The sequence below is a fragment of the Sceloporus undulatus genome, chromosome 6 (genome assembly GCF_019175285.1).
Source record: "Sceloporus undulatus isolate JIND9_A2432 ecotype Alabama chromosome 6, SceUnd_v1.1, whole genome shotgun sequence".
Lineage (NCBI taxonomy): Eukaryota > Metazoa > Chordata > Lepidosauria > Squamata > Phrynosomatidae > Sceloporus > Sceloporus undulatus.
In genome coordinates, this window is record NC_056527.1 from 169,601,520 (window position 1) to 169,617,471 (window position 15,952).

The following is a 15,952-nucleotide window of genomic DNA, read 5'->3' on the forward strand; positions in this document are numbered from 1 at the left end:
AGCAACACACTGGCTTCTCTCTCACTCCTTTTAAGCTTAGAACAGCCCTGCAAGGTAGGCCAGGCTGAGACAGAGTGACCAGCCCATGGCCACCCAAGGCATTTCCTTGACTTGCTGTGAAATGCGCTGGCGTTTCACAAGTCTAGGTCCGATACCCGAAATGCTTCCCTAGACAGGCATGGTAACGATAGACATCAGTGCGAGCCTTTTTGAACAACAATGTCATTTTAATAGTTTTGTATTTCAGGTTTCACTCTCTGGTTTTTTTTAAGACCATTATAAAATCATGTGCTACTTTTAAAAAGCGGAGCATGGTTTTTATGACGCTTAAAACGGATGGCTCACAGTGCTTCAGACCATCTATATCTATATCTCTGGCTCAGAGCTCCCTCTGCCTGCAATGGCAGCCCGCCTGTCTCTTCCAAAGGAAGCCTCCCAGCTTGTCACCGGCCTGCTTTGAAATTTCTGCAGATGAATGTTTAAATGAATTCTGTTTGCTTGGCACTTCAGGTAACATGTGTATCTTAACGCGCCGCGACAGGACTCATGTTCTCATTACTTACACAAAGGCAGCAGCCGCGCTTGCATTTATCCACATTTGCTCTGCAAGGATTGGCAGGGCAGGGGAGGAACATGGCTCACAGGCACCTGCCCTCTCCGCCGGCACATGAGCACCATCTCAAGAGTGTCTGACCAGGTCAGATGCCACCTGTTCCTAGTCTGGTGGTTTAAGGCAGACGTGGGAGGCATTTTGCTCCCCAGGGACTATGTGGCACCTGGGGGACCCTCATTGCAGATGGGAACTGCTGGCAGGTGAAGCACTGGGCTGTTCTTGGGGTCCAGCTTGCTTTGCTTGCCTTCTGCCTACTTCAAACCATGCGCTGCCTGAGCCTTTTGGTGCCCACTACTCACTGCCAGCTTTTTTCTCCCACCTTCCCTACATAACGAACTTACGCAGCACCCTTCAAACTCCATTCCCAGGGCAGCTTAAGCAATGAATCGTATTTGACGTTTCTCACAGTAAACTCCAAAACGTGTTTATAAAACATTTAGCTACAAGTCAAAACATATATACATTATGATACAGAAACTATTGAGTCCCATGTGCATGGGAATGGAAAGGGCAATAAGGGCGTTACAAAAGCGAGTAAGAAGGCTTAAGGTATTGTCTGCTTTGGGGCTTCGGTGGTGCCATAATGCCTAGCTTTCTTCCAATTCCGAGTTTGACTGGAGGAACAAATTGTGAAGGACCTGCAGAGTTGGATGATGTCTTTTTGCAGCCTTTAGAACCCCTAGAAAATTAAAGAAGGGAAAGTCTATCATCACCGGTTCACAGAATCATAGAATTGTAGAGTTGGAAGAGACCCCAAGGGCCCTCCAGTCCAACCCCCTCCTTCTGCCATGCAGGAACTCTCCATCAAAGCAGCCCCATTGAGAGATGACCATCCAGCCTCTGTTTAAGGACCTCCAAGGAAGGAGACTCCACCAAAATCTCCACTGAGGAAGGAGAGTGTTCCTCTGTCGAAAAGCCCTTTCTGTCAGGAGGTTCCTCCTCATGTTGAGCTGGAACCTCTTTTCCTGGAGCTTGCCTCCATTGCTCCACTGGGTCCTATTCTCTGGAGCAGCAGAAAACAAGCTTGCTCCCTCCTCAATATGGCCTCCCTTCAAGTATTCAAACAGGGCTCTCCTCATATCCCCTCTTAACCTTCTCTTCTCCAGGCTAAACATCCCCAGCAGTTCCCTGAGTCCTTCCTCATAGGGCTTCATGGTTTCCAGGCCCTTCGCCATTTTAGTCTCCCTCCTTTGGACACATGGCTCCAGTTTCTCAATCTCCTTCTTGAATTGTTTTGCCCAGAACTGGGCACAGCATTATTCCAGTTAAAAGTAAGCCTGCTCTCTGGCACTCTCATGCTAGTGCCTTCCCCAGCCAAACCAGAACCTATTCATAATGGGATAAAGAAAGATAAATGACCACTACAGTTGTGTGTGTGTGTGTGTGTGTGAGAGAGAGAGAGAGAATTAGTAGCTAGCAAAGCAGTGTTGTGTGGGTTATGAATAGAAAACAACGCACCTCTTCAAATGAGCCTGTTGACCTCCAGACCCAGATTTTTTCTTTTTCGACTCTCTGAAGTATTGTGACGTCTTCCTCTTCCTTCCCCGGTTGGTTCCGTTTTGGAAGTAACTAGAGGTTGTGCACAGCTCCTCTTCTCCCTCGTCATTACTGTAGTTTTTTGTAGCAGTGTTTATGGCTGGAAAAGGCTGGTGTTCCTCTGTGGAGACAGACCACAATTTCTTTAGTTGTACTGGATTCCTGGAAGGTGCATACAGAGGTCAGAAACCTAGTAGCTGTTTCCTCTTCGTATAGAGAACACAATTTCCGTGTGAGAGGAAACAGTCACCAGGACCACTTTTGAACTGTGACATTATCTGTATGGCTGTCACCAAAATAAAACACTCTGGCTGGTTTGCATAAAACATGTCATTGTGGGATTTGATCAGACCCTGGAAGCATTAATTTGGGCTACAATTCCCAGAATGCTCACCAACCACCATGACCAAGGGTTATGGTCACTGGGGGATTCTGGGAACTGTAGTCCAAATAACGTGTCCTGGGTATGAGTGGCTTGCATCATGTCAGTGGATGCATGGAGTAACATTGCCACAGCTGAAGTGATGCAAACCATGTAAATAATCATTCTGCGCTAGCGGCTTCCCGCATGGGTTCTGCAGATTTATGGCCATGTGGGTAAGCTTAACATCGCGAGTAGTTTGACTGTATGTTTTAAATACACGTCTGCATCTGATAATGAAACTGAAGTCACAGAACACCTGGCAATATCCTTTCAGAATACTTCTGCATGACTTCAATTATTTCTGCTCCATACTTTTCTAGCTTGTCTTCTGTTACACCATCAATCTGTAGTAAGGCCTCTGGGTCCGACGACAGTTTATCTGAAGACAAAAGAAGTAGTGTTTAAAATGGGTCCATGTTTGTATGATAAAAGCAGAACATTTTTTGTTGCTGAAAACATGAAGAACTCGTAAGGCTGTTTCTTCTTTTGTTTGAAAATACATCATCGTCATTTATTTCCCCAATCAGAGATTCAAGGCAGCTTAAAAAATTAAGAGATAGAGCTGAATGTACATATTGTACAAAACTTGAGATGCAGCTGAATACACACACATTATACAAATGTTAAACTATAACTAAACCTGGGGGGAATGTAGTATCTATGGTTATTTGTTTATGTGCATCCTGGTTTGGGTATGTGTTATTATTCATATATCGATAAAAACGTAATAAAACAGCAACAAAAACTGCTGACACAACATAAAGTAACACTGTGTATTTTGTGATCTTTTGTCCTGCTGTTTACAGTACTTTATCTATGGCAATGATCTGTTTGCCTTATCCCGCAGCCTAATTATTTCACAAGGCTCAACCTTACCTGCTATTTTCTTCAGCGTGGCAGTGTTAAAAATGTTGAAGTAATGGACGCCAAACACTTTCCCCAGGTTTTTGCAGACCTCTGTGAGCTCCGAAAGGCACTCTTGAACCATCTCTTCCCGCTGAGATATCCTGCCCACGGAAGCTCTCTGCTTGCGGATGCTGGTGGCGCTTTCTGTCTCACAGAACTCCACCTGAAGAGGAGAAAGGACATCGCACCTAAGCACAGCCACAAGCCACTTGAAGGGCCGCTGCTTCCTCCAGTACATGACACCGTGGTAGGACATAAAGGCTGCCATTTGAGGGAAATGGGGATCTGCTTCTCTCGGCCATTTCCTTCTAGATGACATGCAGATTTTTAAAAACGTACTCCGCTGTGCTCTGCACTCATCCTTCATCCTGGAGCAAGAGGAGAAGGACAGCAAGCAAGACTGAAAATAGACAAATGTAGCTGCTCCTTACCTGCAGGGAGCCATTCAGCACCGCATGAGCTCTTTCTCCAACCTGGACATAGGCTACGGCTTGGTCGTTCGCTGTGATATATAGCTCTTCATCCAGAATCTTATCCAAGACCAGCTTTCTGAAGAGTCGCTCTGCATTGTGGCGTGAGTAGGCTGCTCCCTTGGCAAATATACCGGATTGAATCTTGGCACTTTTTGTACCTGTCCCAAAACATATACAAGAGATCTTTGAGAGCCAGCCCTGTCTTTACAGGTTCCAAAATGAACACATGCACAATGACTGCTCCCTCCATAGCAAGACTTCCCCTGGCAGACTTTGAGAGGCTACTTTCAGAATGCCCCAAAGCACCTCAATAGCCACAGCAGTAGAGGCTTAAGGAGGAGAGGAGACGCTAGATTTATGGGTTTACTGGCAAAGACACTCTCGCCCCTTTGTGCTTGAAAGGCTGGGGACATGGGACATGTTAAGCCTGTCGCTGGATCCACAAAGGGTCAGAACCAGAGATCTCTGCCAGTCTTGGCAGGCAAGATCTTGAAGGAGGAAAGGGTCAGGTCCCCATCCTCTCTTGCAACTAACACACACACAGACTTTAAGAAGTATCTACAGAAGTAATACTTGGAACATAAATTACCCAGAACATAAATAAATAAATAAATAAATAATCATATTGTGGATTTGTGATGCTTTGTAAAAGTTAACAAACCAAGCAGAGAGAAAAGTGTGGTTTCTTTTTCTCTCCTTCAAACAGCGCTGGAATTAAAGATACTGCAACTTTTGCACAATGTTTTTCTCTTACTTATATCCCTATTATTCACTGTATGCTTGTTTTTCATTTTTAGAGACTAAGGGAAAGTGGAAACATGGTAAATTCAACCAGCAGTCAAGGCATCTACTTGAACTGCAACTGATAAAACGAGTTGATTCTGTGCAGGTTTGGTCACAAGTGAGTGTGTTATGTGTGTATCCACCCATCATTTGGCTGTAGTCACACACACACACACCCCCCAAAACAATTCCCTTTAATATGGGAAGATGTTCCAGGAAGCAAGGGAGGCTCCTCAGCCCTACTTTTCCTAGGCGCTTGAGCCGGCACTTACCCAAGAAAATGTCAATCATCATATTGAGCGTGTAGCGCCCTGTGGTTCCTTTTGCGTTTCTCGCTCCCCTTTCACCACAATGCTCCTGGACAAACCTAATGATGCTTTTCACTCCTTCGGTCACATTCTTCAGTTTATAATCCTAACAAAAACAATTTTGATGTGGAAAAATGGCAATTTGCAGTGTAACAGTTCCTTTCCGGATACAGTTTCCAAATTCAAGATACACAGGACAGCATAATTCTTTAATTTAATATTAGCAACCTTACAGTGACATCTTATGTAATCTAAAGGCATTATTGAGGAATGATTCCACATTGGGGATAGCAGGGAAGATCTTGGAAGCCATCACCTGCAAATTGTCTTAAGTCCCTTCAAGGCCCCTGCCCAGCCACTGTTTGGAAATACACTAACTAGCACTCCTAAAGTCACGGACAACAACTGAGAATACAACTGAGCAGAATGTATTTACCTGTAGTTTGCGGCAGTTGTCACAACTTACATCGGGATATTCCTTACAAAATTTAGAGTTGAAGCCAGTTTCCCCAAAGTAGGCTAGCAGTTGTATTCTCCGGCAGTCTACGACGTTCTCACAGTAATGGACCATGCTGTAGAGGTTGTTGAAATGAGTCTGCCGCGTGTGGCTGTTACCATCCTTTTCCACTGAAAGCAAAAGAGGTATGTATGCCTTTTAAAAATTCCTGATACATACAAGGGATGCTTCCACCTTATCTATGTGTGAAGGAGACAGACACCAAAGGTTCACGGGAAGTCTATGGTTTAGATGTCTACCCTTTTATTATGACAATTATTATCAGTCATCGGGAAAAAGGTAAGGAGAAAGACAAACCAGAAGGAAAGATCTCAAAGCAAATTGCAGAATGGCAGAGAAGGAAGTGAGGGGAGTAGCTTTGGCGCTGTTTATGTTGGCACTCAAAGCAGCGGAGTTACCACCAAAAAGCTCTGGATCAGCAGAGGCGCAAGAGCCATTTGTGTGACACACAGCAGCCACAAAGAAGCAGCACGATCACAACATTACACAATGAAAATGGTCTATAAAACTACCACGGCACAAGTATTTTTCTCACTTTTAAATGTGACACTTATGATTTTTGGACCCTGGTCCTAAGATCCAAGACCACAAAGAACAATCCTTACTCATAATGAGCCGCCTCAATCTGGTGACGTCGCTATAGCTGTAGAAAAGCAAGCAGTGAGACATCTCTCCGTCACGTCCAGCTCTCCCGGACTCCTGGTAGTAACCTTCAATAGATTTAGGGAGAGAGGCGTGGATCACGAAGCGCACGTCAGGCTTATCAATTCCCATCCCAAAAGCAATTGTGGCACATATGATCTGGAACAAAACAAACAATTTTTGTCCCAAAGATGACTGGAATCTCTTTGGGCAAAATGGCTCCTCACCTTGTTGGGACATTTCATTATACTTTTAACATTAAAAGCTACTTGGTTACAAGTTCAAACAATTCTGAACTAGAATGAACCCTTTGCACTTTAAAGGCCTTGCTGTCGGCTTTATTTCCGAGGAGCTGGCAAAATCACTTCTGAGTATTCCTTGCCAAAGAAAAGCCCATTAAATCCATGGGGCCGCCGTAAGATGACTGGCAACTTGAAGGCACACAAACAGTTTTGCATTTCTCCTTGTATTCACTTATCTAGTCCTCAACACATATATCCATGCCGTGGCCTCTTTCTTTTAATTCTCTACTGGTTCACATTTGCTCTACTTTCAGCCCTTTAAAAGTCTGACCCGTTTTACCTGGCATCCGTCCTGATTAATCCACTTCTGCTGCACAATGTCTCGCGTTTCATCAGGGAGACCGGCATGATACGCAAGTGCGGACAGACCAGCGCTCCTCAAACTGTTGGCAACTGAGTCGCACTCGTAGCGCGAGAGGCAATAGATTATGCCAGAGTCATCTGCAAAAATTCACTGAGTAAATCCTCTCAGAAGTAACACCAAGGGCACTTCTAAAGGTCTTTGTGCCCCATCTTCTAGCTTGATTTTTAATTCAGCTTCAGGACAGAGAGCAGACCTTCAAGCACAGCTTACGACATTTAACATTTCAATAGAAACAAAGTTAACCCTCAGAGTAGGCAATGTTCTGTTTGATTTACAGACCACCTTTCTTCCAAAATGGGACTCGATGAGACTTACAGTATTTAAGTTAATCAAAAATAACTAAAACAGTATGCGATGCAACAGTTTTAGGAGCCACAGCTTCATCGCTCTCCAGTGATGAGTGACAATTTTGGTGCAGCTTAACAGGATAGACTCTTGAGGCCCATCATAGACTCACAGAGTTAGAAGAGAGTGCAAGGGCCACCCAGTCCAACCCCATTCTGCCATGCAATCAAAGCATCCCTTTTCACTTCTGTATCAAGTAATATCAAAAGGTTATGAACCGTCTTATCCTCTGAACTCACATCAGTGTTTCATGGAAAATGCACATACAAACTTGAGTTCACAAGAACAACACTGACAAAAGAAGAAAGGGAATTAACTCACAGGGGTGGTACTTTTGGATCCATTGCAAGCAGTCCAAAGCAACGCTTTTTGGCCTCTTGGGCAAAACATCATATTTCAAATTGCGTCTGTTAAAGCTCATAGTAAACCTATCAAAAGGGGGGGGGGGGGAAGAAAATTGAAACATGCAGTAAATGTCCAAAGGATACTTATATAACCAGTCTTAACTAATTTAAAGGGAAACAAAAGACTCACAACTCAAATTAACTCCCTCCCTTCCCTCTACATTCCCTGGGAAAAGAGATTTATTTTCATGGCAGCACTGTTCAGCCTAGAGCAAACTTACACCTGTGGCTTAAGCATTTCCAGCTGATTGAGGACATCCTTTTGCACTCTGGGGTTTGCTGTGGCAGTGAGAGCCATCATCGGGACAGAGCCAAATTTCTTACGAAGCATGCTCAGCCGCTTGTAGTCTGGGCGAAAGTCATGACCCCACTGGTCAGGTTAAACAAACAAACAAGGAAAGGTCATGTGCTTATAGTTAAATGTGAGGGTCCCACTGGCAAGGCAATTCCCCCCCTCCTCAAAACCCACCCCAGTCCAGAAAGGCTCACCTGGCTGACACAGTGCGCTTCGTCAATCACAAAGCGGGCCAACAGCTGCTGCTGGTACAGATTCCCCAGAGTTGACATCAGCCGGCCACTTAAACAGACCTGCAGAAGATGGATGCAGAGGATTTCAGGGGGCTGCTCTGGTTGCCCACTTTCCCTGCCCCAGTTTTAGAGGACCATCATCACCAGCAGAGCCCATTGCGCAGAGCAAACACATTGTTGATTGTTCATCTAGCATTCAGTATGCAGAATTCTTATTGTTCTTGTTTCATTCACCCACTTCCACAAGAGAAAGTAGAGACAATGGCCAATTGAGTCCACCTAGGGAACCTCAAGGCTCAGGAAGGATGGAAGCCTCGCTCTCCTGCATTAGCTGAAATGTTAGAAGCCTGATATGTATATTCGTGTCCCATTGCAAGTAGTATTTGCACCCCGATATTAACCTTCTCCGGAGTAACGTACAGGAGCTTGATGATGGGATCCTTCTTTGCCAGTTGCATGTAGATTCTGGATGCTTCTGAGTCAGTCTTGTCACCCGTCAGGTATGTAGCGGGAATCTATGACAGAACAGAAGTCTTTACATTTCACAGCAGCTGGAGTCTTAAATTCCAAGTCATCTCTAATAGATCTTGAAATTAAAAAGGAGTAACACCCACCCCGCCATACACACAGAATATGTACAGAATTTGGTGCCAGTGGTCACACTCTTATTTAGCTGTACACCTTTCCTGCTCTTTGTGTGGAATACACAAATCTGCCTGTGAAGGAAGAAGTGATCCTTGGTCCCAGTTGAGCCCATAACTTCCAAGCAGTTAAAAGCGCACCGCACCCTGAACAGGAGCATGTTATGCTCCAGATTTTCTCCCTACGTTCCAAATGGGATCAAAGTTACTTAATTCCAACTGAACTGGGCGGCACTGAAGCAGCACTGAAGCACACAAATATTTCTGCAGGGAGTATAAGTTTCCATCTGCAGGACATCGCATCTCTAGACAGAGAGCAGCACTATTCAGGCTAGCTGCGGATACAGACGCCACCCTGACACAACCTTGTTCTTATGCACATTAGGCAAAGATAAAGCAGGAAGCCATGGACTTGAACTCACATCCATCGAAGTCAGCTTCTGAACTTGATCCACTATCAGTGACCTCAAGGGGGAAATTACGATGGTGACTCCCACGGAAATACAGGCTGGCAACTGGTAGCATAAGCTCTTGCCACCTCCTAATAAAGCATCAAGCAAAAAAGGTTTTTAGAAATAAAGAATAGCTGGAATGTTTACCTGAAATGTGGACACAAAGCAAATGGAAGGCGTCCAAAAGCTAAAAGGCTTCTGTAGCCCAGTTTAAAATCAATTACTGATTTGACATAATTTTCTTTATCTCTCTGCTTCTTGTTACTGTTGTTTTCGTTGTGTGCCCTCAAGCCAACTCCAACTTATGGCTTCCCTCTCCTAGGGCTTTCTTGGCACGGTTTGTTCTAAGGGGGGTTTGCCACTATGGCCCTCCCCTGAGGCTGAGAGTGGGACCTGCCCAAGGTGGGTTTCCATGGCCAAGCATGGATTCAAACCTTGGTCTCTCAGAATCCTAGTCTAGCCGCATGCTGCCTCTCTACTACTACCTCATGGTCATTATATAGTGACCATGTCATAAAAGAGAATTTGGCTGCTTTGGTTCACTCCGAGCCTTTGAAAACCCCACCTGGGGCTACAGGAGCCCTCCCATACTACCATCCCGACTGTGGGGACAGGTGCCTTCTTGGTCACTCACCTGTGGGCATCAAGATGAAACAGTCTTTGCCCAGGAGAGCAGCGTTGATGGCCTCAAGCTGGTTTGTTCGGAAGTGATGCAGACCAAATTTTTTGTGGAAAACGTTGATCATTTCGTTGGAATGGGGAAAGGACAGGCCCCTGAAGAGTTCCAGGGACGGGTTTCTGGCAGAGGGATTTTCAACCAGTGGGACTAGGAGAAAAGCAGATCGTATGATGAGGCTGTACAGCCCACAATTAATTGCCAGCCCTCTCCAAAACACCAGCAACCCTAACTTATTAATGTTATAGTTTTGGACTGTTCTCAGTTGACCGAATGAACTGGTATAAATGACTTAATCAAGAATGTATAGACAAAAAACATACATTAGAATGAAGTTATACAAGAGAACACATGCACATCTTGCAATGGAAACTGTACTGATCTTTTTCTTTGGAATGTTATTAGTTTCAGCTTTGAGTTTAAACATTTGATATGTCCCTAAAGATGAATACTTAGGGTACTTGGAAACAATTTACCCAGGTTCAATGGTTGAAACTTTTATCACCCCCTTCCTAATGAGATACTATTGGAAGTACAAAATGCTTCAAGTTTGTAATGTGCTGATATAAAATATTGGTATTCTTTAATAGTACTATGGTTTAATATAATTACAGAGATCAAATTGACTTACATCTTCATTTATCTGCTTTTTTTTAATGCACCCCCCCCCCCAAAAAAAACACAGCAACCCTTCTGGATGGGAATGCAACCCATTACCATGCTGGATGGGAATGGTGGAACTTGCAATCCCCACACATCCAGAGGGATCACTAGGTTGAGGAAGTCCCCTTTACACCAGGCCAAGAATTCAAATCTTAGTTCCTGGGAAATCATACTATAAGCACCTTAGTGTCAGCGACTGTGTTATGGCAATGAATTAAGTGCATGGCAAGAAAAACATCCATAGCCATCACAGGCGCTCAGCCAGACATTGAATTAGGTAATGACATGCTCCACAACAGCTTCTTGGCATGAGACTTCCAGTGCTAAATTGGGGGCAGAGGAGAGAGAATTAGCATAATTTACCCAAAGTAGTCTTGGCGGACACAGCCTGGTTCGCTTTGGGAAGAACCGCATTTGAAAGATGACCACTTTCCTTGGCTGTGAGGAAGCTGTTTCCCAGAAATGAGATGGCAGGCTGGCGGTGAGCTCTAGGAGGCTGTTCCGGGTCCGAAGTATGTACCAGGTCGTCCAATTCGTCAAAGTCATCAATGTCAAAGTTATCATGATCAAAGCTCACGGCTTTGTTTGCCAAGGAATTCTCACCAACACGCTGACCACTTATAACTCTTAAATTCGTCTCTGAATCCAGAAAATTTTTCTGTCTTGATTCAGACCACACTCTTTCACTGGAGCCTCTTTTGGGAAAAGATGATGATGATGATGATGTGTTTTCCAAGGGAGAGAGATCAATGTCCAGAACAGAACTCCCCAAAAAGCTAGATGGGCCGGCATTACTGGAGTCTCGATTGGAAGGTACCATGGAGGGAGTAGAATGGAAGTTGCACTGGTATTCAGCAAGATCAAACTGTTGCAGAGAAGGCTGTCTAGAAGTACCCTCTGGAGGACTAATGGGACTTCCTTCTTCCATCTGAAAGGAGACCCCACTATCCAGGGATCTATCATCCCTAGAATAAGGCTTCTTTACATCCAGATATGTCCCTGTGTTCTTTTCACTTCCACTAATGGGATTATTTAACAGTTTTCTTCTGGAATTAAGGAAGAATATGAGTTGTTAGAATGCCATAGATATCCTTACCTCTTTCTCCATTGAGCATATACAAGCTTTTGCATTACTGTTCCAGACTCACTCCCTTCAGTCTCCAGTTCATTGTCTTGCATGCAGACGCACCTCTAACTACAAATGGCCAATCTGTGCTATTTCCCTGTTCTGTTTGAATATACTGTTATGTCTGTTCCATTGCGCCTATATTTTGTTACGACCTGGAGTAATGTTTTTTATATTCTATATGCTATGCTGTATTTATCTTGTAGTCTGTATAACTTTGCTATGCGCTACAGACTGCTGTGGTGATTTTGTCAGCATTGTAGTCAAACATTAACAACTGTCCAGTGGCAGCAAAGGGCTGGGATGCTTCTCTGCTGTGTATTGCCTGCTGCATCATTTTGGCATTGGAACAATCCATGGAGAAGTGTGGAACTACACCCAGATCCAGAACAAGACAGAACACTAAGATAGGCTTGCAATTTGGGAAATCTAAGAACAACCCTGCCATGTTCACCTCATAGAAACAAAGCACACAAACTAACTCCAAATTAGTGAAATCTTTGCCACAGACCTGTAATCTCTGAGCGGAATGAGGTTATTCGCACATGATAAAAACCTCAGCTCCCTTTCCGGGATTGAATCCACCAGCTTGCAGATGTTTTCATTCACGCTGCAGAGGGACTGTCCCAATGGAAAGAGCTTGCCTGAAAGGTAGCATCATACTGTAATGTAACTCCTTTCATCAGAATCTGCTTCCTCAACAGCGCAGCAAACATCTACCAGTTCCAAATACTGACTCCATTGAGATTTAAATATATATTTGTACACCAAGCGACATGAATAGTCCCCTAGCAAGAAAGTATTTGCTACTTAGTGCTGTAATTCAACCAACTGCAAATGTGAGTAAGTCTGTATCTGAGAAAGACCAAGAGGTCCCACATTCACCAAAAGAAAACAGCTGAGTTAGTTTACCTTCCTGTGCCTTGACGCTTCCACCGCTGCTTCCTCTGCAGTCAGGAAAGCTCTTTTTCAACACTTCAGGAGCCTGTGTTTTCTCAACGTCAGGGTCTTTAAAAATGTGACTGACATTTAAAAAAAGAAGCGCCATTAAGAACTCTACATAAACACCGTACAATTCTGTGTATCCTCCAAATGCATATTTCTGATTTAGCTTATGTAGCCCCTGCTGCCTTCTAAAAAGGGTGGCCTTGGGGAAACATCTTGCTCAACACTTGGCATGGACTCCTGAGAGACAGGATGGCCGCCTCCACCGTACCTCAGGTTTTTAAGAGAAGGCGCAGACGCAGAAGAGGAGATCTCTTCCCCGGGAGAAGGAGGTACGAAGTCGACATACTCTTCCGTCTCAGACTCACTGCAGACCACCGGGTCGTTCCAGTCACCATCCGCTGACTTCTCCGTTCCATTTAGCATGAAGTCTATATCATCCTGTGCTTTAATAAGAAGCAAAGAACAAAGTGTTTTGCTAACTAATGATACTAACAATGATACTAATTCTGTTTAATTCAATCAAGCAACTTTCAATGGGAAAAAGATGGATCTTCTGCTTTTCTCACAATTTACTTTCTTATTGCTCAAAATAAGTAAAACTGGAGAGAATTTGCCTGTGGCCTAAACACCCCGAAGGCATCAAACCCCCTGATCTTGGAGGCTACCTTAAGTAGGGCCAGACGTATTTCAACCCCAAAACAGGTACAAGATGGCATTTTCCAGCTGGAAAAAAACCCTATTCTGAAGTGACCAGAACTCGCATCAGGATATTTGGGGGGCCATTTTTGCATTTTGTGATAGCTTTGGCTTCAGGGCAGTGATTTATTGGTTAACTACACTGGAAACGATCCCCCCCCCCCTTTATGATTTATTGATTCAATTTGTATACCGGTTTCTCTCAAATGGAACTCAAAAGCAGCTTACAGTATAGATTGAAATAGACCATCTAAGGCAGTGGTTCCCCAAACTGTGTCCTTTAAGGGATTGTGGACTTCAGACCCCAGATTCCCAGATTATTGGCCAGCATGGCTGAGGCTTCTGGGAGCTGAAGTCCAAAATCTCTTAAAGGGCACAATGTGGAGACCGCTGATCTGAGGCAAAATGGAGTACAATAATGCTTCAAAAGCTGTAGAACAAACAGGGGTGCAGTCATTTCTATGGGTGACCTTTTACCTAAGAGGGTTGAAAAATGTTGGTCTGAGAGCTTTGGGACCCATGGCAGACTAGAGGGCCCCCAAAGGGAGTTGGGACTCAGAACCCATATTACGGCAGAGTGCTGGGCTGCCGGGAGCCAGGTTCAAACCTTCGTTCAGCCACAGAGTTCACAGAGTGACCTGAGGGACTTCCCTCTCCCAGCCTAAGCTTCCTCAGAGGAAGGATGATGCCCAAGAAACAAACCAATAAGTGTCCAGGCGAGAGTGCAAGGCTCTATGGCTTCCCATGGCCATTCTGTTATGATTCACTTCTATGCGCCTGATAAAATAAGGTCTACACTACAAAAGCATATTAGTCCTTAAGAGGAGCTAGATCAGTGATGGTGAACCTTTTAGGGGCAGAGTGCCCAAACTGCCATCCAAAACCCACTTACTTATTGCACAGTGCCATGTCCCTCTGGCTTTCTAGTAACAAACTCAGGCAAACTCTGTGCTGGGGTGATGGCACATGTGCCCACAGTGAGGGCTCTGAGTGCCACCTCTGGCAGGCATGCCATAGGTTCGCCATCACTGAGCTAGATGCTTCCTTATAGCAAACGCAATGTTTCTGCTCCTTCAGAATTGGCCCTTGGCATAGACCTGTGTGTTGATGGACTTGGGCAGAAAGAAGACTCTCACCCTCCAAAGGCTGCTGATTCTTGTCAGCCAAGGGGCTCTCCACTGGAAGACCTCCGTCTGGAGGGCTTTTGGAGCGGCTGGGCATTGGGTCCAGGCAAATGACCGACTGGCTCCCTGGAGCATCCTCTTCATCATCCGGAATCTGGATGACGCCGCTCTGGCTATCAGCCCAGCCCTTGCCTCTTCCTGCAGCCAAAGAGGCGGAGGAGGGCTGGCTGGGGAAGGGGCCCGGGCTCTTTCCAGCCTTGGCAGCTTTCGCAAGCAGAGCGTCCGAAGCCAAAGGAGGTAGCTTTGGGCGCTTCCTTGGCTGCCCGGCTGTCTCAAAGTCCTCCATGTCATCCCAGGCGTCCTGGGCGCCTCTTTCTGGGTCCTGCGGCCTGCCGCCTGCGTCTCTGTCTTTGGCAGGAGAAGCAGAGCAGCCCAGAAGAGGCGGCCAGGGCTCCTGCCGGCGGCTGGGCCTCCCTCCTCCTTTCAGGGCGGCCCCAAAGAGATCCCTGATCTTGGCCTGTTTGCTTCCAGGGCCAGGGAGGCTGCTTGGTTTCCCCAGGCAGGAGCCGGCCTCCTTCTCCTTCAGGTCCTGGCCTTCTGGGGCTGCGTAGTTCGGGACATTGGTGATCTTCCGGAAGGTGAAGCCCCTGTGGATGAGCAGAGAGACAGACAGACATGGACCAAGCCCTTCGAGTGGCCCTCCAGCCCCTCCGCCCCTTTCTCCCGGGGACCCTGCCTGCAGCCCAGTCCCAGCGCAGCACAAGGAGGAAAGGCCTGCCATCCTCCGAAGGGCCGCCGTGACTTACGGAGCCTTGGGCCTGGGTTTGGGCGCCAGTCTGTTGAGGTTCCCTCCAGAGTAGAAGATTTCCATCCGCTCCTGGAGGTTGTTCTTGGGAGGCGCCGCCATTCTGTTTCCGAGGGAGAGCCGGCCAAGGAGGTAAGGGAAGCTCGAGCGCTCAGGCGCCCCTTCCTTCCTTCCTTCCTTCCCTTCCCGGGGAAGAGGCTCAATCGACTCCCCGGTCGCGCCCGGCCTTCTACCGCCGCTAGGCCCCAACCAGCCTCCGTTTTCGCATTCAGCGCCTTCGCAGGCGCCCGAGCTCCTTATTGGCTGCCGGACGCGGAGGAAGTGACGTCTAAGGAGCACTTCCGGCGCCCTAAGAAGGCGGGGCGATGAGTGGGGAGAAGGGGCGGGGCCAAGGAGGGACGGGGCTGTACCATTCTTTTTCCCGGGGGAGCGACAGCAGGACGAGTCCATTCTGAGGAAAGGGCCATTGGCCTTTTATGCAGATTAGGAGGCGGGGCTACAAAGGGGTGGAGCCCCTTTTTAAATGCCTATTTCATAGATATACAGTATACATATTTATACTATATATGAATACATATTTATAAATATAAATGATATATGAATACACTTTATATACATCTATAAATTTATATACATCTAAATTATATAAGAATACATTATATATATATATATATAT

General features: G+C 45.8%; 1 protein-coding gene across 3 annotated transcripts; it reads right to left on the minus strand.

The window, feature by feature from the left end:
* Positions 1-1,004: 1,004 nt before the first annotated feature.
* On the minus strand, positions 1,005-15,744 carry BLM (BLM RecQ like helicase). 3 transcript variants are annotated; one of them, XM_042472420.1, is made up of 21 exons: positions 15,278-15,744; positions 14,484-15,118; positions 12,920-13,094; positions 12,616-12,725; positions 12,215-12,347; positions 10,941-11,623; positions 9,873-10,064; positions 9,209-9,327; positions 8,547-8,660; positions 8,107-8,205; positions 7,839-7,987; positions 7,535-7,641; positions 6,785-6,945; positions 6,166-6,361; positions 5,480-5,670; positions 5,008-5,149; positions 3,911-4,110; positions 3,450-3,642; positions 2,830-2,952; positions 2,072-2,270; positions 1,005-1,292 (listed from the first exon to the last, which is right to left on the minus strand). In XM_042472420.1, the coding sequence occupies exons 1-21, from the start codon at positions 15,724-15,726 to the stop codon at positions 1,136-1,138; spliced, it is 4,527 nt and encodes a 1,508-aa protein (XP_042328354.1). In that variant the 5' UTR covers positions 15,727-15,744; the 3' UTR covers positions 1,005-1,135. The 3 variants fall into 3 exon arrangements, with proteins under 3 accessions (XP_042328354.1, XP_042328353.1, XP_042328355.1); XM_042472419.1 differs by having other exon boundaries at positions 6,776-6,945; XM_042472421.1 differs by lacking the exon at positions 1,005-1,292 and having other exon boundaries at positions 2,083-2,270; positions 2,886-2,952; positions 6,776-6,945.
* Between the last annotated feature and the right edge of the window lie 208 nt (positions 15,745-15,952).

Coding starts and splice junctions, on each gene's coding strand:
- BLM (XM_042472419.1), bottom strand. CDS start 15,726: ATGGACTCGTCCTGCTGTCGCTCCCCCGGGAAAAAGAATGGTACAGCC. Junction 13,095..14,483: donor GAATCAGCAGCCTTTGGAGG/GTGAGAGTCTTC, acceptor TTCTTATTAAAG/CACAGGATGATATAGACTTC. Junction 3,643..3,910: donor TGCTGAATGGCTCCCTGCAG/GTAAGGAGCAGC, acceptor TCTCCTCTTCAG/GTGGAGTTCTGTGAGACAGA.